The 24,557-nt window shown below is 42.0% G+C and overlaps 6 protein-coding genes across 8 annotated transcripts; 4 read left to right on the top strand and 2 right to left on the bottom strand.

Moving 5' to 3' along the window:
• Window positions 1-19: 19 nt before the first annotated feature.
• On the bottom strand, window positions 20-746 carry LOC132256025 (putative nuclease HARBI1). Its single transcript, XM_059752204.1, has 2 exons — window positions 681-746; window positions 20-595 (listed from the first exon to the last, which is right to left on the bottom strand). The coding sequence occupies exons 1-2, from the start codon at window positions 744-746 to the stop codon at window positions 20-22; spliced, it is 642 nt and encodes a 213-aa protein (XP_059608187.1).
• A 373-nt stretch (window positions 747-1,119) lies between these two features.
• LOC132255572 (probable peptidoglycan muropeptide transporter SLC46) lies at window positions 1,120-4,121 on the top strand. The gene is made up of 4 exons (XM_059751662.1): window positions 1,120-1,233; window positions 1,307-1,761; window positions 2,510-2,877; window positions 3,441-4,121. Exons 2-4 carry the CDS (start codon window positions 1,314-1,316, stop codon window positions 4,119-4,121), a joined length of 1,497 nt encoding a protein of 498 aa, XP_059607645.1. The 5' UTR covers window positions 1,120-1,233; window positions 1,307-1,313.
• A 100-nt stretch (window positions 4,122-4,221) lies between these two features.
• LOC132255573 (GATA zinc finger domain-containing protein 1) lies at window positions 4,222-4,984 on the bottom strand. Its single transcript, XM_059751663.1, has 2 exons — window positions 4,537-4,984; window positions 4,222-4,475 (listed from the first exon to the last, which is right to left on the bottom strand). Exons 1-2 carry the CDS (start codon window positions 4,925-4,927, stop codon window positions 4,222-4,224), a joined length of 645 nt encoding a protein of 214 aa, XP_059607646.1. The 5' UTR covers window positions 4,928-4,984.
• Window positions 4,985-5,110: 126 nt separating this feature from the next.
• Window positions 5,111-13,045, top strand: LOC132255574 (calmodulin). Of its 2 annotated transcripts, XM_059751665.1 has the most exons (5): window positions 5,111-5,221; window positions 5,890-6,146; window positions 9,818-9,992; window positions 12,551-12,793; window positions 12,872-13,045. In XM_059751665.1, exons 2-5 carry the CDS (start codon window positions 6,144-6,146, stop codon window positions 12,898-12,900), a joined length of 450 nt encoding a protein of 149 aa, XP_059607648.1. In that variant the 5' UTR covers window positions 5,111-5,221; window positions 5,890-6,143; the 3' UTR covers window positions 12,901-13,045. The 2 variants fall into 2 exon arrangements, with proteins under 2 accessions (XP_059607648.1, XP_059607647.1); XM_059751664.1 differs by lacking the exons at window positions 5,111-5,221; window positions 5,890-6,146 and adding an exon at window positions 7,473-7,980.
• A 4,457-nt stretch (window positions 13,046-17,502) lies between these two features.
• Window positions 17,503-24,536, top strand: LOC132256381 (uncharacterized). Of its 2 annotated transcripts, XM_059752749.1 has the most exons (7): window positions 17,503-18,253; window positions 21,290-21,457; window positions 21,833-21,981; window positions 22,052-22,301; window positions 22,364-22,620; window positions 23,359-23,432; window positions 23,494-24,536. In XM_059752749.1, exons 1-7 carry the CDS (start codon window positions 18,112-18,114, stop codon window positions 23,690-23,692), a joined length of 1,239 nt encoding a protein of 412 aa, XP_059608732.1. In that variant the 5' UTR covers window positions 17,503-18,111; the 3' UTR covers window positions 23,693-24,536. The 2 variants fall into 2 exon arrangements, with proteins under 2 accessions (XP_059608732.1, XP_059608734.1); XM_059752751.1 differs by lacking the exon at window positions 21,290-21,457 and having other exon boundaries at window positions 17,507-18,253.
• Window positions 18,321-21,371, top strand: LOC132256384 (uncharacterized). Its single transcript, XM_059752754.1, has one exon. It carries the CDS (start codon window positions 19,528-19,530, stop codon window positions 20,086-20,088), a length of 561 nt encoding a protein of 186 aa, XP_059608737.1. The 5' UTR covers window positions 18,321-19,527; the 3' UTR covers window positions 20,089-21,371.
• Window positions 24,537-24,557: the final 21 nt, after the last annotated feature.

Genomic DNA, 24,557 nt, shown 5'->3' with positions numbered 1-24,557 from the left:
GCATGTTTTGTGGGTTTACCTAGAAATTTGTCACTATTATCTGGCTTCTTATACTCCTTCCTGCTTGAACAAGTGTCCTTTCTTCAGCGTCCTCGTCACTCTCCTCGACTTTTATGGCTCGCGCATTATTTTCCGTTCTCTCTGGCAGGCTCTCGAGCTCCTCCGTGACTTCCTCCTCACTCGGCAGCACATAATCGTGCTGGATCATGACATTGTGAAGCACACAGCAGGCTTTAATGAGCTTCCCTGTTGCCTCCGGAGAGTACATCAGTGTCTTTTGCTTGCTTCTCTGTCTGCTCAGGCATCGGAAGCGACTCTTCACGACACCAATGCACTTCACAGCGTCCAATTGGCACTTCCTGTGAGCTCTGTTGTAAGAATTTTCCGGCACGCTTTGGGGATTTGTCACAGGCGTCATGAGCCAGGGAAAATGATGATAAGCATCGCTTGCAAGGAGCCAATTGTTTCTCTCTCCCTCGGCATATTTTTCGCGCAATGCACTGTTGACATCAGAAGCATAGAATATCAGATTGTCCCTCTCAGATCCTCCAGAACTGGCATTTAGGTTCAATATTCGCAGATCTGCATCACAAATCTGTAATGCAACATTCATTATCACAACAAACTTATCCATATTGTCATGTCGATTTTTCCTCACGATTTGTACGTTTTTGGTGTACGTGCCTCGTCTCTCGCCTGCGTCGTATCTTCCTCTCAAGTAGAAGTGCTAATAGAATCACACTCATTTTGACTGGTGGAAAATATAATAAATTTCCATTGAGAAATTCTCAAACAAACTAATTTGCCGGTTTTGTGAGATGAATGATTTTTGACGGTTTATTTATGCCACCATCACAATACTGGCATGGCAGAAAAGGAGGGGAAACACGCGTGTCCCAATGAATCAGCTGTTTTAGTTCGCCAAAACAACTTTATCACCTGGCCACAAAATGCTTTTAATTTCGTGATAAGACAAAAACTCTCGTGAGTTCTTCCCCTTGAAATCGCCAGATAAGCACCCCATTACCCAGTGAAGAACCCACCACATTCTGCCAGTCAGTGTTCAGTGTGATTTCCAGTCGCGATGAAGTTACCTTGAGATTTACTTTTTCTCTGCTTCCTTATCACTTCTCTCACGCTTCCCACCAATTCGCAATAAAAAGTTCTTTGTTCCATCTCCAACATCACGTCAAGAAGAGAGATTTTGATTCGTCAAATTAATTAAAGAATTACGTAAGATCAAAACTACAGTGAAATCAGTGGTTTCGTTTTATTTACTTACGTATTTTTGGTGCATCTTCTCCAGAAGCCCAATGGAGTATCGGAGTGAAGAAAATGGTCAGGAGAGTGACGATCCCACATTTTCCACAACAAATCTACTTGCTGAAGACCTTGAAGAGCAGCCAGACTCACTGGCGCAGCAGCAGAACGAGCGCAAAACTCCCCTATTCACCGTCGAACCGGCGGTTTTCCTCATTTTCTTCGGCTGGAGTCTGGCCGGACCCGTGTTCACGAATCTGGTAGTGCAACAGACCTGCACAGAGTTGCTGGGCTTCAACGCGAGCGACTGTCAGCAGCTGGGCACGGCCAACGAGAGCGAGTACATCCAGAATCTGGAGCAACAAGTGCAACCTTACACAGCCAAGATCATCCTGGTGCGCTCGCTGATCGAGCAGATCTTCCCGGCCATCTGCAGCTTCTTCCTGGGCCCCTGGTCAGACAAGTTCGGCCGCAAGCCACTGCTGTATGCGTGCTATTCAGGTGAGCGGGAAAGTGTCCACAATGGGAGGAAGTCTTATAAGGTCGATGAGGAATTGCACAGTGTGCGGCAGAAGAAGTGCTGAATAGCTTGCAAATAATTACAATTCTTGAAGAAACACTCTCTATTGAGCACAAAAAATACTTGTTTTCGTCAAAACTAGTGGCGAAATTGTTGACTGTTACTGAGAATATTAAAATTACCCAGAATAATTCCGTTTGAACATTGATAAAATCGCATGAAACTACTACGCAACAATGAATTATGCATTAGAAAAAAGTCAATTGCCTCAAATTCCAATAACTCTATTTAGTCTCTAGAATCTCAAGAGCAAATTTTATCTGGACATACTTGAGAATTACTTCTAGACAATTCGTGCATTCTCAATTCTCCACTTATGGCCAGATAAAAAAAACAGCAATAATTACAACATGCGATAAATCGCAAGATATTGCTTTAATATAAGCTTAGCAATTTAGCTAAATTCCCTCAATACTTAGCCAACATTGTAATGTGATAATCAATAGAGAATTTCGAGAGACTACAATATATACTTTGGCAAACTTTTCTGATACGACCACAAGTGCTAAAGTGGAGGAATTCCTGCCGAAGTTGTGCTGACAAAACCGCACCAAAGCATGATTAAATATTCAAGTCAGCCTAAACCGCAACTTTCCGGGTATTGATTGGGCACACAAATCACAGATCCTGAGCAGGGCCAAGAGTGAGGCGTGAATATTGTCTTTCCAGGCTACTGCTGCGTGTACCTCCTGCTGGCGGGCATTGCCTTCGCCTCCGCGAGCGCTCCTCTCAATCCCTGGCTCTACATCCTCGCGTACGCGCCCGTGATGTTCTCCGGCGGCACTTGTGCCCTCATCACGGGCGTCTTCTGCAACCTCACGGACGTGACGACGGAGAAGAATCGCGCCATCCGCATGGGCGTGATGGAAGGCGTGCTGTACGCCGGGCTGTTTGTCGGTTCCATCAGCAGCAGTTACATCCTGCAGTGGACCAGCGCCGCCACCGTCTTCGCCGTGTCGGCGCTCTCCTGCCTCCTGGGCCTGCTCCACATCCGGCTGTGCGTCGCCGAGACAGTCTTCTGTCCCGATTTCCAGGGGGTGAGCAAAAGAATCGTTGAGTCACAGTCAAAGGGTGGGAGAAATACTCAAAATTTATCACCTTCTGAGCCAAGATTGAAACGATGCGGGGAATAACATTTTATATGACGAGGCGTTTTGTGTCTTAAGTGTGCGTTTGGTCAGCTGATGGTGTTCCCAATGACTATCGTGCGATAAATTGAGCGTTTTGGATTTATTATTGAAAGGAGTGGAGTGAATAATTAAATTCAGTTTTCCCCGCAATTCAATAGTACATTAAAATTTCAAACGTCCCTTTCCGTCACTCATATTTATCAGAGCTGAAGCATAAAATGATAAACTATTCATATCGTATTAAAGCTCACTCGTCTCGTATGCACGTTATTTTGTACGCATTTTATAATAGACCACATGAAAAACATGCAGATAAGCTAGAAAATGCCCTCAAGACAAACTTAGGTTCACTATTGATTAATCCAAAACGACAGAATTTATTATTTAAAATAGTGAATCAAATGAATTTCACCTTCTCAACACTTTTTTCTTCCTGTAACTAAAAAGCATTCCATTTCTTGTCTTTCCAGTCAAAATTCCGCGAACTCTTCCGCTTCGACCATGTCCGTGATATGCTCGTGACGTCCTTCAAGCCTCGCCCAGACAACAGGCGAGCCATCATTTGGCTGGCCATCTTCGGCCTCGTGCTCTCGCTGGCGATCATGGAAGGCACCGCGACGGTCTTCTTCCTCTTCACGCGCGCCAAGTTTGGCTGGACAATTCGTGATTACACCATTTATGAGTCCGTCAGCATTGTGGTGCAGCTCGTGGGTGCCCTGTGCGCCATTGCGCTGCTCAAGAAGATCTTCCGGATGTCCGATGCCATGATAGCCGCCGTGGCGTTTGCCAGTGATTGTCTGCAGAATTTAGCGCGCACGCTGGCCGTCACGCCGGCGGATTTGTACTTTGGCGTCGCTGTGGGTGTGCTGAAGAGCATCTCGGGGCCGATGGGCAGAGCGGTGATCTCCAACGTGACGCCGGCCAGTGAGATTGGGAAGGTGTTTTCGCTGGTCACAGCGCTGGAATCCGTGTCGCCAATCGGCTCGGCGCCTCTTTACACTATCATCTACACCAGCACCATCGACACATTCCCGTCAGCCTTCAACGCCGTGAGCACTGGTGGCGTCTTCCTCTGCTTCCTGACCATGATGGTCGCCTATGTGCTGCACAAAGGTCTTCCGCGCGTGCCTTACAACAATCTCGAGGCGTGAGATTATCGACTGTGATCTACTTATGCAATAAGTACAAAATTCTATATGTACTCGTCCTTTTGGAATGCCCGTTTGTGTATGAAAAAGCTTGAGAGGCTGTCTAGAGTCTCGACCAAATATACGATTTTGTATCGATATCCTGACCATCGAGCGCATAAGGCTTCGGATAAGGGCAGCTCTGCTTGTAATAGTCGTTGGGTGCGTGCATGACGAATTTCATGGTGGAGAGCCTCCGCGGGAAGTCCTCATCGGGGCCGATCAAGTAGGTGGCCGGGTCGAATTCCACGTTCGGCGGCGGGCTGTCTGTTGTCGGGATGAGCCAAGTAATCACGGCGGATTTCTCGCAGAAACTGTCTGCAAATGAACAAACCGTTTAGTGTCTCTTCCCCGCGCACGCAAATAACACTTGTCTCACCCTGCAAAAGTCCACGGATTTGTGCGTAGTACAGGTTCTGCTCCTTGTCCACCAGGGAGACGATGTCTCCGACCTGAAAGTAAGTCTGGCCGAAGAAGAGACTCTCCATGGTGGTGGTCGTGGCCGTGACAGTGGGTGTTTTGGTCGGTGGGGCCTTCTTGAAAATATTTCGCCTCGATTTGCCCTTGGGAATGCCCCTGACAATGCCCGCATTGTACTTAATCCTCATCCTGGTGATTCTCGTGCTCTTGCGAATGCTCTTCTCCTCTGAACAATCATCGCCATCGCCATTCTTCTTCGTCTCGTTGCACTCATTGCAGATTTCCCCATTCGCGACATTCCACCACATCACAGACGTAGTTCTGTCGCACTGTGTGCACTTGGGGAGCATTTTAGGGGGCTTTTCCACGAGATTTTCCGTGATTGCAATTGGTTTTGTTTACACTTGTGATCGCTTGACGCGAAAATCCACCGCGCGACGATGACTGGCATGCGAGCCGAAGTACCCGAACGCAGATGGCGCGCGCGCGCACTGTGAATCTGTCATTTTCGAGAGCGTCGTGCTAAGAATTTTGCGAAGGCATTTTGCGGGGCGAAAAGCGTAGAAAAAGAGAGAAAATCAGGCAAATAGATCATCGAGCATCGCGTGTGACTCTGCAGGAATATGCTGACACACTCATAAACGGTAATATCTTTATGGTTCAATCGTAATACTGTTCAATTGATCTGCATTGCGCAGAGAGGCATGACGGGTCATTTTTTTTTTCTCCCCAAACCCACTCTGACTTTTCTCTGGATTTCCTCCACTTGTTATCGCAATTTTCCACACCCTCCCAGACTGGGTAATCCGATAGAAGGACTGCAGGTGGTTTTCACATCTCACCATGTCGCTGGCAAATCCAATTAGGCGCCTTGCGAGATGGGGTTTCAGAGGCGCGCGCGAGATGGCAATTTGTGCCTCGGCGGCGTGCGTCCGGGCGGGGATTTTCCCAATCAATCCAGCTCCGTGGCTTTTGACACTTGGGGCCGCGATGTAGCCACGCAAGGGGATTTTCCCGAGGAAATTAGGGCGACACGCAGGGGGCGGCATGCGGCGTGGCCTCGAAAGGTCCGCAACGCGCTCATGTGATAAGATAGCGTGGAAAAGTGCCAAATGGTGCTGTGAATAAATATTTTTCTGCTGCATGCAGACATCCACGTGAGCGTCTCTCTGCCCCAAACGAGTTTATTTTGCCAGCGCGGTGGTAAATCATCGCGAGGCCGGGAGCGGAAAAGCCCCAAATAGCTCCCGTTCGGTGCTTGTGACCGTTGAAGCGGTTTCTGAGTTTAAAAGTGAAAATTGACGCATTGCAGGTAGACGAGAGCCAATCAGAACACAGGCGCTGCCAACAATCTCTATCGCAAACCGCACCCAGAGAACTACAGGCGCACACACGCTCGCGTCCGCCACCAACACATCGGCAGTCCGCGAGAGAGCGAGAGTGAGAGAGAGAGAGCGCCACGCCGGTTTCCAGCAAAGCGCGCCACCCCCCGCCCATCCCCCAACGTCTAGGCTCTGCACAGCGACGTAGAGCGGCGAGAGGAAGTGTCTGGAAGTGGGCAGAAAGATGGTGAGTCGATTTGTCTGCACTCTTTCGCAATGGGCTATGCAAAAAGGCAAACACCGTCCGCCATGTTCATCAGTCGTAATCGGATATTGGCGCTTGAGCGAAAAATGTGCACTGCGACAGCTGCGCGGAGTCTCTCTTTCTTCGTTGGGGATCCATACCCAGGGCCATACGCTCATGCTGCATTTCTTGTCTTATACCCAACTCTCGCCAGGCGGTGGACTTAGGCAGAAGCCTTATTGCACGCCATTCGGAGCCCTTTGCTGGCCAAATTTTGAATCCCAAGACAATTGGGAAGAATTTGTCGAGTTTTCCGGGGTTTAAAAAGCAGATTTGCTATGATTTAATCGGATTGTTGTAATTATTAGACGATTTTTGTATTGTGAACTAGCAAAATTGTTTCTATTCATCTATGGAATTTCCTACAACGAAATTATGGCAATTATTCGTTCAAAATAATACCACTCAACTGGGTTAAATATCGTCATAAAAAAATTGAGTGCTTAGCAAAAGAAAAAAAAATCCCCGATACTGAATTATCTTAGGAGAATTATCAGAAGCACGAAAACAAAATTAAATTTTCTATGTAAGAATGATGACTAATGACTAGCTCAAAAAATGCTCAGTTTTCTTACTCAGAATTAAAACAGATTTGTACTGAAAGTTGTACTGAATGAAAACATCCGAGAAATATTGGTCAGGATAAGCTCATTTCCAATGCATATTGTGACTAACTCTCTTAAGTCCCGCCTATTGCTAAGCTCCACCCATTATGAATGTATCTCACTAAATTGAGAGTGGCGGAAATTGAGTTTTTTTTTGGAAAATGTCCAAGTGCTTTAGCGCTTGCAAAAAGCTGGAACTGCAGATGTTGGAATTGGACGATGTCAAAGTGTGAACAAGAGAGCTATGGCCTCGCCTTGGCTCTCTCTCTTTCTCTCGCGCACGCAAGTCCCAGGCATAATGCGCTGTTGCTCCCGTCGTAATGCTGCTGTTGATCGGCCTTGCTGCCGAGGATGGGTTAAGGATACTCCGGAGTCCGTGTGCGCTCTCGTGGCGGGGGTTTGGGGCGCAGTACGGCAAATGGGGCTGACTGTGATGATGCGGTGAGTGGCCCTGTTGTCTTGTGATAATACCGCTAAACGGCGCAAAGCGGCGCTCTCTACTATAAAAATTCCTCTAATATTCCATTTGAATTGTATGAAGCGAGCGTGCGCCGTGTGGCATTATTTCGCGACTGTGTGTACGCGCGCGCGCGCGTGTGTGAGTGTGTGAATGAGATGCAAGAGGAAAAGAGAGACAATGCGAGAGAGAATATTATAGGGGTTTTGCGTTCGTGAAGACTGAGAGTCAGTTGCAAGTGACTAGTCAGTGTGTTTGGTTGACCTTCCCTTACTGGCGAGGAGTGCGAGAGAAAAACCCAAGATAAAAAGAGTCGAGAAGCGATTATTTTACTTGAATTCCAATTTGAAGCTCACAGGGGAGAGAAGTTTTTACTGTGCGCGCGCGGAGAAAATATCCCTAACGGAAGATAGGAAGAAAAATATATAGTCCTGATAAAAGAGGAAAGAAAAAAGTTGTGAACTTTCTTAACAAAAAGAAGTAAAAAAAAAATTGTAGTGAAAACACTTTTATATACCATACATATATAAGTCCGACGCTGCGAAGAGACAGAAGGCAAAAAGACTTTTGTGAGAGAAGACTTCCTGCGACACAGGATCAACCACCCACAAAAGCGCAGAGCAAATCTAGAAGAATCTTGTGTGTGTGACACGCCGCTTCTGAGTTAGATTTAAATCCCGGACACACCTCTAATATATATTAAGAACAAGAAATGGTAAAGATTATTTCCCTCACATTCTTCCTATCCAAAATCATTCCACATATCATTACACATTGCAGTCAATGTAATATCTTCGAGGGACAAACTATAAAATTGGGGGCGTTGGAGGAGTCGTTTTTTTTGTTCTTTTTCAAAGTAGACACACAAATTTCTCAACCACACGATCGATTTTCCTTTTCGGGGTTATGATGACGGGGCGCTGTGGCTGGCGGAAACTCCGCGTGTGTGAATGTGGGTGTGTGCATGGGTGTGTGTGTGCGTGTGTGTGTATTGATGGGGGCGCGCCTGGGGTGATCCCGGATCCGGAGTAGAGATGGTCTGTGATGGGAAAGATGTGTGATGTGTTGTAATTGGGCATTTTTGTGTTATTTTCTTCGTCACCTGTCGTCAATGCTTTCGTCTTGCCGCATTGCGGACTTTTGTCACCCGCCGCCATATCGTGTTTTGTGCTATGTTTCAAAGCCAGCGAGAGTTGCGGAGCTCCCAGGCACAATATGGTGTGTGTTTGAATCCACGGAGAGAGAGAGGGAGAGAGAGAACGAGCGAGAGACCTCAGAAATCAGCATATAGAAGAGGAACACCCACCTTCTGCTGGGCCCTCTTTAATTTGCCTTCGACATGGCTTAAGAGGCGATGGTGGAGAAAGATTGGTGTGTTGTGTGTGCGAAGAGACGAGGGGGTGTGGGGGTTACTTTTTCGCAGTGTCCTTCGGCTGGTGGGAAGTATGAAAGGCCATTTTGAGGGAAGGAAAGGCCGAGGCATGTTGGAAAAATGGGTGGAAAATGTGTGTGTGGCGAGAGAGAGAAGAGAGAAAGAGAGAGAGAGTGTGTGCAGAGTGTATTCCAAAGATTAATGGGTGAGGGTGCAAAGTGAAAATCAAATGGAATTACAGGGTTGTGCAGGGATAGAGTTGTCTATATTGCTGCTACATAAACACCAGTAATTGCTCCCTTTAACTACACTCTCTCACACTATCTCTCTCTGTCTCTCTCTCTCTCTCTGACTATTGCCAACCCTCAGTGTGTTCGCCTTAACTTTACACTTTTCTTCTATGCGGACTTGTCTCGTCTCTCTAACTCTCTCGCTCTCTGTGTCGCTTTTCATGCTCTCTTTGGGTGGATAAAATTGCCGTGTAGAGTGAAAATCGATTTGATGTTTGAGATATGCTGAGAGAGAAAGAGAGAGAGAGACAGAATGAGAGAAGAGAATTTAGTGAGATTTTGAGGGTACAAAGTAAAAATTCCACAAAAATGACTCACAATACTTTCTCATGATCATGTTTTAACATGAGAAGAGACGAAGGAAAAAAAACTACATCTTATTATATCAGAACTATGATATTCACAGCTCGTTCTATGCTCACTTCCGACTATCGTTTCGCCTGGTGCTGATGCTTTTTTCACATTCTTCTTAATTGCTCAGCCAACAACTTGCTTCCATTCCGGGGAAGTGAATATATTCAGATGTGTTGATGAGTCTTCTGTTTCCATCTCTGGAAACTGCTTTCCATAAAGTTTCGTTGTCCAGTAAAAATGTGTGTGATTCACATAATCTTCCAAGACTTAAATTCATAGGAAGGAAAATGATATCATTTTTTTTGTAATATGTGTACGCTTGTGTGATGATGATTATTGTAAATATTGCGCGTGTGTGTGTGTGTGCGATGAATTTGACGGCAGGCAAGCACACAGAAATAAGTGAATCGATATTTTCATTTATTACATTTTACATGCAGGGGAAATTTACATTGATTCCATACTTTCATGATTTAATATGAATTCTCGAAGATTCTGTGCTTTTTTTTTTCTCTAAGTTTCTTTCTCATTTCTAGGCTGACCAATTAACGGAAGAACAAATTGCCGAATTCAAAGAGGCTTTCTCCCTGTTTGACAAAGACGGCGATGGCACGATCACCACGAAAGAATTGGGAACTGTGATGCGTTCGCTAGGACAAAATCCAACAGAAGCTGAATTGCAGGACATGATAAACGAAGTGGATGCCGATGGTAAGGGGGAGAAAAAAGTTGTTCTCTATGTATGTTTTTGTGTGATTGAAGAGGCGCGCGATAAATGCGTGAAAATGCGATAAATTATCTCCGTGGAAAATGTAACAATGTCAGATGAGAGAAACATGTTCTCACTTTTGTTGTTTATATAGTTGGATTGTGACTGATGTCGATATGATCAAAGGCGCAGCAGGAGAAAAAAAGGGGGAGAAGGGAGACACTTGCTGATGAATTTCCATGGAAATTTGATTTTTTTTTAATTCTTGGAAATCGTCACAAAAGTGTGGGAAAATTATTGTGTCCTGCGGATATTGTGACAGGGGGGAAAATATAGATGTAAATGTGTGTCAAAGGGTTGAATAATGGATAAATTGCTGAATGTGAAGGGAAGAGAAAGAGCGATAGTCAATCATTATAAAGGTGTGAAATATTTATAACATTCACACGGTTTTGTCACTGTATTCTGTTCTTTGTCCCTTGTATTTTCTATTTTATTTTTTAAGTGTATTACGTTAAAAGAGCGAAAAATCGATTTTTCTTGTGTGTTTGCAAGTCTCAGAGAACAATCAACTCACCTTAACAATAATTCACTGAGTGTGAAGTGTCGATAGAGTGACAATTCTGACTCAGAGGAATGCTTCGGCTCTCAATTCACTCTCAATATCACTTTATTGCGATAAGATTATTTTCACTTAGTGCCTTCTCTCTTATATAATATCACTTCCCCATCTCAGATTATTTTAATAGCTGTGAGTTGGAGTGGATATTTATTACACACAGAGGCCAATTCAGGAGAGCAGCAGCGAGTGTGTGAGATATTATAATTGAAGTATGGACTCTATTGGGTTAAATTTTACATTTGCATTCACGAGCAATAGATTGAAGAAAATATTCTAAATGATTCTCGAATGTCAAGAGAAGTGAGAGAGACACGATATTGAATATTCTCACTACAATTCTCACTATTTTATTATGAAATGAATGAAGAGAGAAGAAAATCAATATGAGGCACACATATCGAATCATGTAATTTACCAATTAATTTGTGACTTGTGTGTGGCCATAAATATTTGATTGTAATTGAAAAAAAAATGGTGACAAAATGGTGTGTTGTGACTGTCCTATTAAACTACTAAAGTTGTATCTCTTCTGCTCTCACTCACTGTGCTTGTTGTGTGTATGATGAAAATGACGGGCGGGCGGGGGGAGAGGGGGAGAAAAGGTATATCTACACTTTTGTCTGTGAAATATTTATCAGCATATTTTTTTTATTACTTATATCATTTCTATCGATCAAACATTTAATGTGAAATTGTCTCTCACTCGCTCTTTGTTGTGTTGCGCGTTCCCTAAATATAGGATGAAAAGAAATTTATCGCATTTTTCCACACTATGTCCTGATATGACAGATTATTTAGTATTTATGAGAATTGTTTTTCACATAGAACACAAAAAGAAGAGTGAGAGAAAGAGAAAAATTTGCCTTTGAAGAAGAATCTATTTTTGTGACATATTTTCTGCACTTTTACCTTCTCATTCACATTTTTTCTGTTTTTTTTTTTTTGTAAAAAATTGATAAATGCGAAAATTTTGATTGAAATCTAGTTAAAATGCCAACATAACAACAATAATGGTGATATTTCATGTCCATAAAGTTGCAATTGAGGGAATTTTTCCTCCTCTTCCTCTTCACTGTGTCACCGCGTGAAATATATCACTCAATACTTTCTATTATCTCATCAGAGTGATTGTGTAATTGAAGGTGGATTGATTGGTGGGGTTGGTAATCAATGAAGTGGAGTTATTGTAGATATCATATTTTCAGGTGTATTGTCTTGAGATTTTCTAACACTTTGCCTGCGTTATGCAATAAACCGGATGGCCTTTGAAGTCAGTCAAATTATAAAGAGTTTTAAGTCAAAAAGATATTGAAAGGAGAAGGCTTGAATTCCTGAACTTGAAAAGACAAAAAAGACTTCCTTGGCAGATTGTGTTGAGACTAAACATTTTTAATATTTAATTGTGAATTTATGCACGTGATATCACAACTATATAAATGAAATAACATGAAGACGCGACCTTAAGCACGTCATTTGACGCTTTTCCTGACGTAAATTCACAAATGCACTATCGTCTATACCGAATTCATATGCATAACCTGTGAAAATAAGAGCTTGAAGCGTGCTCTAAAGTTGTGTTTAGTCAATGAAATTTGAAGCTGAATGAAGAAATTAAGTATGAAAAGGTCTTTATCTTCCAGAAATGGAGAATTTGCAATTTGCTGTGATAAGCAAATTGTAATATGCTTAACCTAGAGAGATTACAAAATACATCCTAAACATGCGATTTGGCATTTATTACACGCCGTACTTCTTCTTCTTTCGGTAAATTAAGGTCAAATGTGGATCTTGTGAAAAAATGACATCTGTTGATGGGACAGCAAATATCACATGAGGAGGGAATTTTCTTTTTTTAGTCTGATTGTTTTGACGTGAATGCAAGGAGAAAAATTACATTTTCACCACTAATGGCTTTGCTCTTTTCTTCTCCGCGTGCAGGTAATGGCACAATTGACTTTCCCGAGTTTTTAACGATGATGGCACGCAAAATGAAAGACACGGACAGCGAAGAGGAGATCCGAGAAGCGTTTCGGGTGTTCGACAAGGACGGCAATGGATTCATTTCGGCGGCTGAATTGCGCCATGTGATGACAAATCTGGGTGAAAAGTTAACAGACGAAGAGGTGGATGAGATGATCCGAGAGGCTGACATCGATGGCGACGGGCAGGTCAATTATGAAGGTGAGGGAGAGAGAAGTCTCTAATGCTGTTTTCTTAATGACATTTTGCTGATGAGAATATTTCTTCTCCTTTTTGCAGAATTCGTCACCATGATGACATCAAAGTGAGCTGCTGCAGGTATTTGTTCGCCTTTGTATTTGTTAAAGACTGTAGCCAAATCGCAATTCCATCATGCGGTGTCCTTGCTATGGGATAATTTATTGAATGGATATATATTATGAGAGGAAATTACAAACTGAAGAAAAAAAACAACACCCAAAAAATCTTACAAGAGGAAAAAAATTGATTCACAGCAGATGAAGAAGAAGATGAAGACGGAAATATTTAAAAAGAAAAAAATTGAGATTAAATTGATGAAGGAAAAGAAAAACATGAGTAAAAAATTATAATGAATTGTAGTGAAAATGAAGTAAAAAAAAATATGAATAAAAATCTAAATAAGAAGTAATTTAAATTCTTGTAACAGAACACAAATAAGATAAACTAATTAAATTTAATCACTATCCCTAATCTATTTGTGTAAATTTTTGTAAAATATTTCATTGTGCTGTTATTCGACGCCGATGTATGTTGTTAAATATTAAGAGGACATGGAATGGAGACAGATAAAAAGGATGGGAAGAAATGAGCAAAAATAGCATATATATACAAACGGACGAGAGAGAGCGAGGCAGAAAGAGAAGAAAAAGATTACAATTTTGCGATGAAAGCAGAAAGAGAAAACTTGCGATTTGAAATAGTTCTAAAAACCCAAAATAAAAAAAACTTCCCTCGGATATTTGATGAAATAGTGAATAAAAAAATGCACATCAGTTGCAGAGAATATAACTTTTAAAGAAAAGGAAACATAATTCGATATATATTGACAGTAAAACAAACCCAGATAACAAATATTATAAGACACGGAACAATGAAGAAATAAGCAAAGTTTGATCTTGGCGTCTTTTTAAGGTATAAAAAAAACTCTTCAAAACTCACCTTTTGAATATCCTTCAACTGTGTGTGTGCTGTAAACGTGGGAAAGCAAGAGAGAGAGAATTAACGAAAGAAAGCGCGCATGAGAGGAATGACGGCGCAGAAGTGAAGGGAGAAAATCTTTATATACACGATGAATAAATAAAAATGCATACTTTACTTGGTAGGATTATAAAATATATTGATGAAAAAAAAGAAGAAAAGAAAACAATCCACCTTATTTATTGTAATTTGTAAATTATGATAAATTTTCATATGTGAACATAAAACAAAGGATATAATGATGAAATAACCTCACAAACCTTGAATGCGAGTTGACTTTTTTTTCTTTTTTAAATAATGCGGAAAGACAAGAAGGACGAGAGATAAAAAACTACTTTTAAATGTATCTTAAGGTATGTGATTTTAGTCAAATTCAATTGGTGAGCTTTCTTAGTCTTTTTTTCTTTCCCAATCACGCGAAAAAAGAGCTAAAAGAGACAATTAAAGAAATATATACTTCAAAAGCAGCAACAACACTGGCGTTAAACTTTTTGTGGACGAGAGAAGAGAAAAGAAAAAAATTTGAGCGAAAAAACACAATGAAAATTATATAGAGATTTATTGAAAAGGATGAAGATGATGATGATGAAAAAACTACAGCATTTTACCTCTTGACTACCACATGAATTAAATATAAAAAAAAATTAACAAGATATAAAATACTAGAATGCAAGATAAAAAAAAAATAAGTGTACCTAGATGAAAATGAAAAAAAAATCTATTATGTGTACTTCTTGATTTTTGTCTGTGTAATAAAACATATAAATAAATATAAGAAGTATAATGCATTAAAGGAGAAAAAAAACACAAAAAACTATTGAAAAAATTATTTGACATGATTAACGAAAGAAGTAAAAAAAAAACAATTTTAGCGTAAAGAAGATGGAGAGAAAAAATTTTATCTATACTTGTGTGTATTCCTTTTCCTTTTGCAAAAAAATTCATTCAAATAAGTTTCCCTGTGCAAAAGAAAGCAAAGAAAAAACAAATCCCAAGTCTTTTTAAAAAAAAACGTTATGAATACAAATTTAACTTAAGGAGAAATTATCCCATGAGAGAAAAGCTACTAATATCGAAACGGAAAAATGTGAAATGGAAGGAAAATAGAGAAAAAAAACCAATCTAGAAAATACTTGACAACTCATAAAAGTACTTCATTTTCCGCGATGATGAGCTTTCTTTTTGTCTTAAATGAAGAAGAAGAAGAAGAAAATACAAGTGAAATATGGAAATTAAAGAAAATATATTATATATGAGTAATTTCACGAAATCTTAGTAAATAAAAAGACATAACATGATTAATGTTTATCACTTTCTTTTTTTTACAAAACATGAAAAAAAAACCCAAGAAAAACCCTTATATACTACTTATTGTAATACTATTTTAAACAAATCAATAATAATTTCTCGTTAGACAACCAAAAAACTATCGTTTAACTATCAGTCATCTTCCACTATTTGTCCAGAGAGAGAAAAAAATGCAAAATAAGATGAAAAGCTAAAAGATCCTCCAAAAAAATGTACTTGTGCTGATAATATTTAAATGAGCAAAAAAGAAGAAAAAAAAACACTTAAACCACAATAGGAGTTATAAATTTAAACAAAAAAAAAGTAGCTGTGTGTTTTAAATTCAACTTTGTTACAATGTAAAATGGAAAATACAAGTAATAATTTTGAAATAATTCAAGTTGATCTTCTTTGAGGACTTTTTTCTCATTGTCTCACACATCACTCAAGAAATTTGCAAATAAAATCTCTATGAAAGAAAAGAAAACCAAAATATCAAAGGTGTGTGTTGATTTTCTGTTATTTTTCTTTCTACTTCGTCGCCAATCACAAACTCCGATGCGTGCTTATTTGCGCTCGCGGAGTATCAAGTGACGTCTTCGCAGACTCCTTGTTTTTTTGCTTCCCGCTTGGCAGATAAGAGCTTGTAAATATGAGATTCTTATCAAAAATGATGGTCGTAATTGGAGCAATTTCCCTGTGATGTCGTGACCATAAATTCACATGGAATTGCTGGATGATTACGTAAGTGTGAACAGTAGAAGTACCCTTTCCCGAAAATCCACTGCGCATTGTTTATCATGCAAAGTGACCTAGTTTTTCACCCCTATTGTGAATTTAAATTTTTCCCACGCCGCACTTTTTTCCCTTTTTTCTGCCGACGAGATATGACCAGAGGGAGAGTGAGAGAGCGTTGCTGGGCTCAGTAGAGATGATATTCCACACATGACGGCGTCATTCATACACTAAACTAACGTTTCCATCGTTTCTCTATAACTTCGAGGAAGAAAAAGTAAGTAAAAATAATAAAAGTGAACAGATGAGCTAAAAATTTTTATCAGAGAATGATTTTCAGTAACTTCCTATGCCACTCATAGTCCTCATTTGCACGTTTTTGTAAATTTAAGTAAAACTTTTGCAAGTTATAAAGCTTTAACTAAATTCAATTAATTAATCCAAAAGAAAGTTATTTGTGTAACGAGAAATTCGCAGTTAAACGCATTTATAAGTCGTGATGGAAATGATCTCGATTGTAGATCGATCATGCTAAGGCTTCGATGAGTTTCTCTAATCAAAGATTTTATACATATTATGTTTTTCCATCAATTGACGTAGAATGTTTTCATAAAGTCTTCTTGCGTTTATTAATAAAATGCACAATATTGTACTTTTGATTACTTTAGCTTTGCAAATCAATCTGAGACATTGTTCAAATTAGCTTCTCTTGCAATGTGAGTTCATAAAATGCCACTAACAATGAAAAACACATTCTTTGTGCAATCAGTTTCCTGTCTAAAATTCTCTCTGTAAAGTAGTGAAAATTTTACAACATAAAAGCAATTTCCGCACATTGAAAAAATATCCAGTTCCACTTTTATCCCTTCCTCCTTTCCCGTCACAGCATCGCTGTAAGTGTCCAGTGATGGAGAGTTATTAAGGAATCTCGTCGCTTTTGTGGTCATTCACTGAGTCGGAAGGAAGGATAATGGCACTGATGGTGTAATTTTCCATTCACTCCCTTTGATATTTCACTCTGAGTGGCGGAAATATTGATTAAAACTTCTGTTTACAACACATTTTCCACCGCCAAGAGGCATTCGCAGGACTCCAATTTGAAAAGTCAGCAAAACCAGATGCTTTCACAAGGCTAATTGAATAGAAAACTCTGTGCTCCAGAACATCACAGTTGCTCCCCATTTGCGGAAGCAAACTCTATGTAAAATCAATTAGAAAAGTTTGCATTCAGTCATTTTCACATCAATTGGGAAAGTGCAATAAAATATTCACAAAGTGCCTCTAAATGTTTAATGAATTTAATGCAATTCTCTCGCATGGAGAAAAATCTCATTTACTGATAACCTCAGTAAGTGAAAGCGTGTGTTGTGTGGCAAAACTTCATAAATTAAATTTTCCTCTCAGTGACGTTTGAAAAAGGCTGATCTGCACAAACTTTCGCGCTTTCAGTGGAAAGCTCATCGCGAGACATCTGCACTTTGTTCGCGGGAAAAAATTGGGCGATTTCGCGGAAAATCACGCGACGCGCGGAAAAGCATTGCGATGCGCAGAGACGCGGCGCTTCTGCTAATTTTAGGCGGGAGCCACACAGTGTTTGCGGCACTGCTTGTGGATATCCCTCCTCCTGCGCGGCTCCACTCCACTCCAACACCGCACTTCCCCTGAAATGTTGGAAATTTTCAACCTGTCTCACATTCCTCTGCATTCTCCTCTTTGCTGTGCTCTTGACTGCTTTTTTCATCCAATTTTACGCTTCACTGCTTTTGTGTTCTTCTTCCTCCTTTTTTTCCTTGATCTTTCTTCAGATTCCAACATGAATCCTCTCGGATATAATTCATCATTTCACTCTACTTCTCCTGGCATATCTTACTTTTCATGCTATTCACTCTTTGTTTCTCACATTCCCCACTCCTTTGGTAGTGCAAGTATTGCGCACCTTCTCGAAGACATGCCACAGAAAGCTGATGGCCTTAGGCCGCGAAGTGAGGTGAAAGTTTCGCCTGTGAAGATTTCAGCACGGCGCCGAAGCCTGGCGAGAGATTTCTCCACCTTCCCGTGGCCTCGGTGTGATACTGCCGTTGATGCTCCTGCAGTGGCATTCGGCGCGAATGGGACAGTTGTGCTGAAGCCATCGATTGTGCTGCCTCGGTGGCGACCCATCTGCCCGCAGGAGTGCAGTCCCTGAGGCTCGACTGACGGCCAGAGTGCCAGAGTGTGTGTGTGTGTGTGTGATGGGGTGGAGGCGGTGGATGCTGTGCGGACAGTGAGCACACATCAGGATGAGTGCGGCTGTGGCCGGAAATCGGGGCAGTCGCGTGAGCCCATCGCCAGCCAAGGGCTCCACAGCGGCCTACACGGACACGGACCTCACGCCAAACGTCCTGGCCATTCCGCTGTCTGCCATTCAGGCCAGTCCAGCAGGTAAAAAAAAGGCTCTGCGCTCGATCGTGCTAAATTATTCATCGCGCGCGCCATCGAATGCACATCCGTGTGTCCCTTTTCCGCCGCTCAAAATCGGCCCCGCGCTTGCTGCCCTTGCATTTAAATAGCCTTCACCACCCTGGGGACCATTGTGTCGAATTAAATTAAATTTAACCCACATTTCGCGCTCTCTAAGACGTCACCCAATTAGGCACTCAATGCCTGGCATCCGAGGCACTGGCGTGGCGGTGAAGACATCCTCATCTCGCAAAGACGCACCTGAGACGCACACACGTGCCATCAGCTAGACTCCATCATTTGCCCATTTAAATTAACTGTTTGATCGATTTCTCTACGCGACATGCAAAACTGTATTTATACTCGAGGCTGCTTTGCTGCTCTTTTTTGCTCTGTTCGCGTCCATGAGAGGACAAAAAGTGACCAAATGCCACTGCTTTAGCACCGAGAAAGCTCATTTCATTTACATTTCGTGGCTGGAGACACTTTCATGCGCTATTTCACGACAATTTGTGACCAGTTCACAAAGGAAGCAAATTTGAAATTCACGACAGAAACAGAGAGAGAGTGAGTGAGAGAGCTTTTGGGTTCAAGTCTATCTTCGGCAGTCAGAAGAAAAGCATGGAAAATTTATTACCTATCGGATCTGAAAGGAGAGAAAATCCCTGGTCAGATGATTTTCTGATCTAACAATAAATCATGAGAACATTTTGGCTCGCAGAACTAGACATTTCTTTATCTGTAATTTCACTGAAATCATATATTTTCAATTCTCAAAGCTGATAAGACAACTTTCATCTTATTCAAGACAGAGAGAGTAGTTTGATTCTTTGAATCGTTGAAAATTCGAATGATTTATTTGTGCTGTTGTTTATGCATTCATCAGTATAAATATAATAATACAGTTCAAGGAACTGAAGTCATAGAAGCAAAAAATTAAGCTGAACTTGAAATGAGTCAAAGAAGAAGACAGATTACAATGTGATTGACTTTCCGGAAAGTGCTTTAGCGAGCGCTAAAATAGAGTTTGCAAACCTTGATCAATTATAGTGACAAATTCACCGTCGAAGTGGATTTAATGAGTCAAGATCAGAGACGAAATTAGCCGCGCACTGAAGACAATCTGAAGCGCGCGATCAGCGGCCATCAAGGTGTGTCGATGCTCAAGTGGCTCTTCAGAAACCAATCGTGTTAAATATAAACAGAGAGGCTATGAATAGCGCGGTGGCGGAGGGCTAATATTAGCCGTGGCGAAGATGTCGCACGATCGGGAGAAAAAGGCGCGATATGGGCCCAAAATAGCCCGCGTGTGTTGGACCAGCGAATATTGCGATATATTTCATATTTGTTGTGGAGAGGCGAGCATATTTGATTGCGGAGATCGCTCAGTTGCCAATTGGCTGTCTTCGTGGAAAGCACCACAAGTTCGTTTACCACTCTCTCCCGCGATGAATCTGATGTTCAGGAAGAACTTCCGCGAGGGCGGCGGCGGTGGCGGCAAGTCCGGCATGGGCGGCCTGAAGCACTCCAAGAGTGGCAACAGGAATCAAGTGAAGCGATCGCGCGAATTGAGCTGTTCAGTGCAAGATGAAGTTCACTATCGAACCCATTTATTTTTCTCACCAACGCGCTCAGCTCTGGCTGACACAGAAGGTATTCATCAACATTCCGGAACATCGTCCAAAAAAAGACTCTCTCTCTCACTCTCTCTGTCTCCCTGTTCTCTGTTCCCGCGCGTCGCGATGCGCAAAAAGTGCGATATATATATGGATTATGATGGTGTGGTGCCTTTTCGTGCTAAACACACGCGATTTTAGTTTTTGGGGTTGACCAAGATATTGAGCGCTAGCTGTAAGCTAAAGCCACAAAATGCCTGTAAATGTCAACACACGATGAGTTTTTTTCTTCTTCCTCTTCTTTAGTTTCCATGTGATAAGATTGATTGTAATATTTTTTTTTATTTTTGAGAAGATTGACACACACTTTCTGTAGATATTTTGAAATGCTTTCTATATGTGGATTTTTTGGTCTCTGTCTTTTAAATTGTGCACCTCTTTGTCACCCACTCTTTGTTTCTTTTTTGTACTCTGTCTTTGACATTTTATAGCTTCAGCTTGCAACCAGCAGCAAAAATCACTCCTTTTGCCAAAAGTCTCTATCAATCTGATATATCTGTGTATGTGAAGGGATGTGCTGACGTTCTAAGAGTCTCTTCCAGGACACAAACAGGAGGAAAGTTGTCTGTGAGAAGCACATTGTAAACATTTTATTAGTGAAGCAAACATATATTGGGAGAGATGGGGCAGCATTGCACACCGAAACACCATTGATAGTACACTCTAAGTGCGTTATCCCACTTGCTTCTTTTCACCTTGAAGTTATCGACACTTGGAGTTAGTTAAAATCAACAGTTTGAGGACTAATTTCAATCCACTTTTCCTCTTAAATTGTATGAAAAAAAGGAAATTGCACGCAATTCGTATCGATAAGTGTGGATAACTTCAATACGAGAAGAAGCACGTGTGCTAACACCCTAAGATCTTACTTTCGCTTAAGAATTAGAAGCCAAACCCTTGCGTTTTCACGAGATAATCGTGAATAACAATGGTGTCGCGTGTGGTAATGCTGCCTCACTTCCCCCTAAATGTTAATTCTACCATTTCTGGTGTTTCTGGACAGTGATTTCGATCGTCTCTCTCTCTTTAGTTTGCAAATGAGAGGTATTTCAGCCCTCTTCGTTCTCCTACGACACTATCGCACAATGTCAAAAGCACTCCGCTGATGAGAGAGCGAGCGTGTGTGTTGATTTCGTGCGATAGTGACACGCGGACGTGTGCCAAGTGATAATTTTATCATCTGCGCGCGATCATTAATATCTGTCGTGTCCGCGATGTTGCACACATAAATTTGCGCGCGCTGAAATCACCTTCGCGCGTTTTGCACACACTCAGCGTTTCATGTGATAAAAAGCGGAAGGATCTCTGCGCATTGCTTCCGGTGACTTGTGACATATTTCAGAGCCACGGTGCGGTCCCCTCGCGGGCGCTGCCCCCTCGGCGCTCGCCACCGCCATTTACGAAGTAGACGCGCCGCAGCCGCTTGTCGATCGACGCCCTTCGCTCTCGCTGCTCAAGTGGGGCTCCACGAGGCGCTATGAAGTGCCCACGCCCACCGTCCTGCGCCAAGGTTTGACCTGACTCTTTTTGCCGCTTCTTTACTTTCGCCTCTTTTGATTTTGGGCCACACTCTTTTGTACCTAATCTTGCATCTCTGCTTCCTGACAACCTGTACATATATATATTTGCTTCGATCACACTCTATCGCTATATTCTTTCTGTATATCAAATTCAGCCAAAATCTCTATAGGAAGTCCTGTAAAATGTGGCGTCATCGGTACAAAATCTCTCTTTCTCTCTCTCTCTCTCGCCTAATTCGATTTAGTAGAAATTGGAATGCGCAAATTGAATTCATTCTGGAGAGAAGGAGAGATTCCTTCCACAACTCCCTTGAGAGTTTTCTGTTTTGGCGAAGGACACCTAAATGCGTTCCACTTCATTGCAGTGACTTTTGGGAATTCGAGCAATAATAATTGCGGCACCGTGGCCCACAATGGCGTGCGAACGGAGCCAATCAGTCTGGCCACCCTCGATAGAGACTGCTTCATCATCCCCATGCAGTCGCTCAACCGCTTCCTGCCAGACGGAATCCCCGTGAGTCCTCAATTCATGCATTTCACGCTTTGTTAGGCTAATGGTGCTCTGTGTGTCTGTTTCTGGCCAGCTGCCCGCGCCCAGTGAAGCGAACGAGAAGCAATCCACGGGGCCACTGAGTGTCCTGGAGGTGTCGGATCCCAAGCTGTGCATCTTGGCACACCTCATGAGTCCACTGGAGCCAATTGATCCCCTCCTGGAGTCCCCACTTTCGCATCCGCTCCTCAAGCAGCGCGCCGTGGCGGCCGAGCTGGTGTCAGAGGTGCAGCAGAGCAATTCGGCGGTGGGCGGAATGCTCCTGGCCAACATGGAGAAGAACGGTAAGTCAGGAAATCCCTGCACTTCACCTTCACAGCATCTCACGTGTGTCATCTTCACGCAGCCGAATTCCCCTTCATCGCCTATTACGTGATCAACACCACGCAAACCGACCCGTCGAACTTCTACTCGGGCGTGCGGACGTCGTCGCTGTGCAAGTTCGAGCCGAAGAACCTGCGCTACACCGCCGCCCACACGCTGGATCTGTACAGCGAGGTCGCGTCGATATGCCGACCGCCACTCGTGATGACTTCCAATGAGGCTGGCGCGCTGCGGAAAGCCCAAACGCCCTCCACGGGATACATAATAAGTGTGTACAAGGTATGTTCAGGCTGCCGAGCAGTCTACAAAATGCAACAAAGCGCAGCATATTTGGCAGCAAGTGCTCGAGAGCATTCACAATTTATGGCCTTTGACGCCCGGAAATTGGTTGTGCATTCACAGTGGAAGAAAACTGCGCTAAATCTTAGATAAGATTGTGTGATGCTGGTAAATAATTAGAAGACGTTAGTTGTGCTTTCGCTACATGCTTTCAGCCACACTCTCATAAATTGTCACGCGTTATATAAGATTATTTGTATAAATTTGCATTAGCACAGATACACATTGACTCGATCCAAGAGTCATTTGTTGTCGGAATTGTGTTAGAAAAGGGAAAATTGCTGTCACCGCTGAAGAGATTAATTTTCCTATCCCATTCTCTTCTACAATCATCTGCAGAACAAGTATTATCACTGAATTGGATAAGAAGAGCAAGGAAAATCAGTGAATTAAGTTAGAAGAAGAGTGATATTTCGAGTGGATAAATTATGCAAAATACAATTCTAATTCAAGGAGTTGAAGCGCACCTGGACCGGCACACATTGCCGGCTGTGTAATCAGAATCCCATGAGAAAGATAACATTATTGCAGTGGATTACTCAAATTCTTTCCACTCGAGCACTCGTCCTAATATTTGCATGCGGATTTCGCGTGATAAAGTGCCAAGACAGTGCGGACTAGATCACCTGATGCTTTCCGCTCTAATCCCTGCTAATGGTGGAAATCTTCATATTGCAGGTGTTTGAGGGCGACGATGGTGAGCGCTTCGAGAGGAATTGGCTGTATTGGACAGGCGCTCGAATGCTCTACAGGTGAGATATAGATGCTCTCAATTTATGGGGTAATTTATTGAAGGGTGGTTTCGATGCGCAGATACTTGCCGCGAACGGCGGGTCTGAGACGAATTGCGCTCCACAAAAGCACCTCCTTGAAGGGTGACAAGATGTACCTGCTGGTGTGCGAGTGTGCCGACCTGCTGAAGGACATATCAGCCGCGGCGTTCCTCATTCCCGCCCTGAGGGCGCGCCTTTGCGGCTACACAGGACTCTATCGGCCCATCCAAGCATTCTAATTGCACCTCTCACAAGTGCTGTTCAACACCGCAAAAGAGTCACAGACAATTGATGGATGAAGAGGGAGGTGGAGTGGGGAATATTCTAGACATATCTGCAGAAGATATTAAGCTCAGAATATATACGAAGAAATCTTTCAAGCCATATATTTTCTAAATATAGGACCACACACGCAGATCGAGCAGTTTTTCCTTCGTGATATTCTTGAATCTTGCAATTAATGCAATTTCTACTTTTGTACACGTGTTCCAACGCGGAGGACAAAGATTTTTACGATATAAAAATAGCTGAATAGATTTGAACAACAAAAAAATGCACACTTTAAGACATTAAAAGAATTGTTCTTGCCTTAATCGCCACCCTTTTCAAACACACCGTCGTTCAAGCGAGAGAGATTATCATTTCTTTCGATTAGTGACTTTCCTGTGATTTTACCACTCAAAATGTTCGTTTCACCAAGAATTAGATAGATTTAGATAGAAGATGAGGAAGAGTGTGTTTGAATTTTTGCATGACATAATGTTAGAAATTAAAAGAAAATATAGCGTAGACCAATTTAATTGATAATTCTGGTCACAATTAAAGGTTCAAAGTGCAATTTAACGACTTTCAATAAGTTTACGAAGAGATTAAATTTTAATGAAACAAGAAATATTAGTTAGATAACCAATTTTCAAGTTTTCAATCAATCAATAAATCACCAAATGATAATATCTTTGATCCATAAAAATAAGCGCTTTAGACAATAAAAAAAAAATCAGAAGATGAAATAATGAGCACTAAATTGTAATCAATCTATGCGACATTGAAAAAAAACTAGTTGCCAAATAATTCTAAAAAGAAGGAAAAAGATCGTTCTCAATT

This window comes from Phlebotomus argentipes, unplaced genomic scaffold (genome assembly GCF_947086385.1).
Source record: "Phlebotomus argentipes unplaced genomic scaffold, Phlebotomus argentipes genome assembly contig_5, whole genome shotgun sequence".
Taxonomy (NCBI): Eukaryota; Metazoa; Arthropoda; class Insecta; order Diptera; family Psychodidae; genus Phlebotomus; species Phlebotomus argentipes.
Note: the sequence above shows the minus strand (reverse complement) of the source record. Positions and strands in the feature narration are given on the sequence as shown.

Coding starts and splice junctions, on each gene's coding strand:
- LOC132256384 (XM_059752754.1), top strand. CDS start 19,528: ATGTCGCACGATCGGGAGAAAAAGGCGCGATATGGGCCCAAAATAGCC.
- LOC132255573 (XM_059751663.1), bottom strand. CDS start 4,927: ATGCTCCCCAAGTGCACACAGTGCGACAGAACTACGTCTGTGATGTGG. Junction 4,476..4,536: donor AATCCGTGGACTTTTGCAGG/GTGAGACAAGTG, acceptor GTTCATTTGCAG/ACAGTTTCTGCGAGAAATCC.
- LOC132256025 (XM_059752204.1), bottom strand. CDS start 746: ATGAGTGTGATTCTATTAGCACTTCTACTTGAGAGGAAGATACGACGC. Junction 596..680: donor GCAGGCGAGAGACGAGGCAC/GTACACCAAAAA, acceptor GTTGCATTACAG/ATTTGTGATGCAGATCTGCG.
- LOC132256381 (XM_059752749.1), top strand. CDS start 18,112: ATGAGTGCGGCTGTGGCCGGAAATCGGGGCAGTCGCGTGAGCCCATCG. Junction 22,302..22,363: donor GGCCAACATGGAGAAGAACG/GTAAGTCAGGAA, acceptor ATCTTCACGCAG/CCGAATTCCCCTTCATCGCC. Junction 22,621..23,358: donor ACATAATAAGTGTGTACAAG/GTATGTTCAGGC, acceptor TTCATATTGCAG/GTGTTTGAGGGCGACGATGG.
- LOC132255574 (XM_059751665.1), top strand. Junction 9,993..12,550: donor AAACGAAGTGGATGCCGATG/GTAAGGGGGAGA, acceptor CTCCGCGTGCAG/GTAATGGCACAATTGACTTT. Junction 12,794..12,871: donor CGGGCAGGTCAATTATGAAG/GTGAGGGAGAGA, acceptor TCCTTTTTGCAG/AATTCGTCACCATGATGACA.
- LOC132255572 (XM_059751662.1), top strand. CDS start 1,314: ATGGAGTATCGGAGTGAAGAAAATGGTCAGGAGAGTGACGATCCCACA. Junction 1,762..2,509: donor GCTGTATGCGTGCTATTCAG/GTGAGCGGGAAA, acceptor TTGTCTTTCCAG/GCTACTGCTGCGTGTACCTC. Junction 2,878..3,440: donor TCTGTCCCGATTTCCAGGGG/GTGAGCAAAAGA, acceptor TTGTCTTTCCAG/TCAAAATTCCGCGAACTCTT.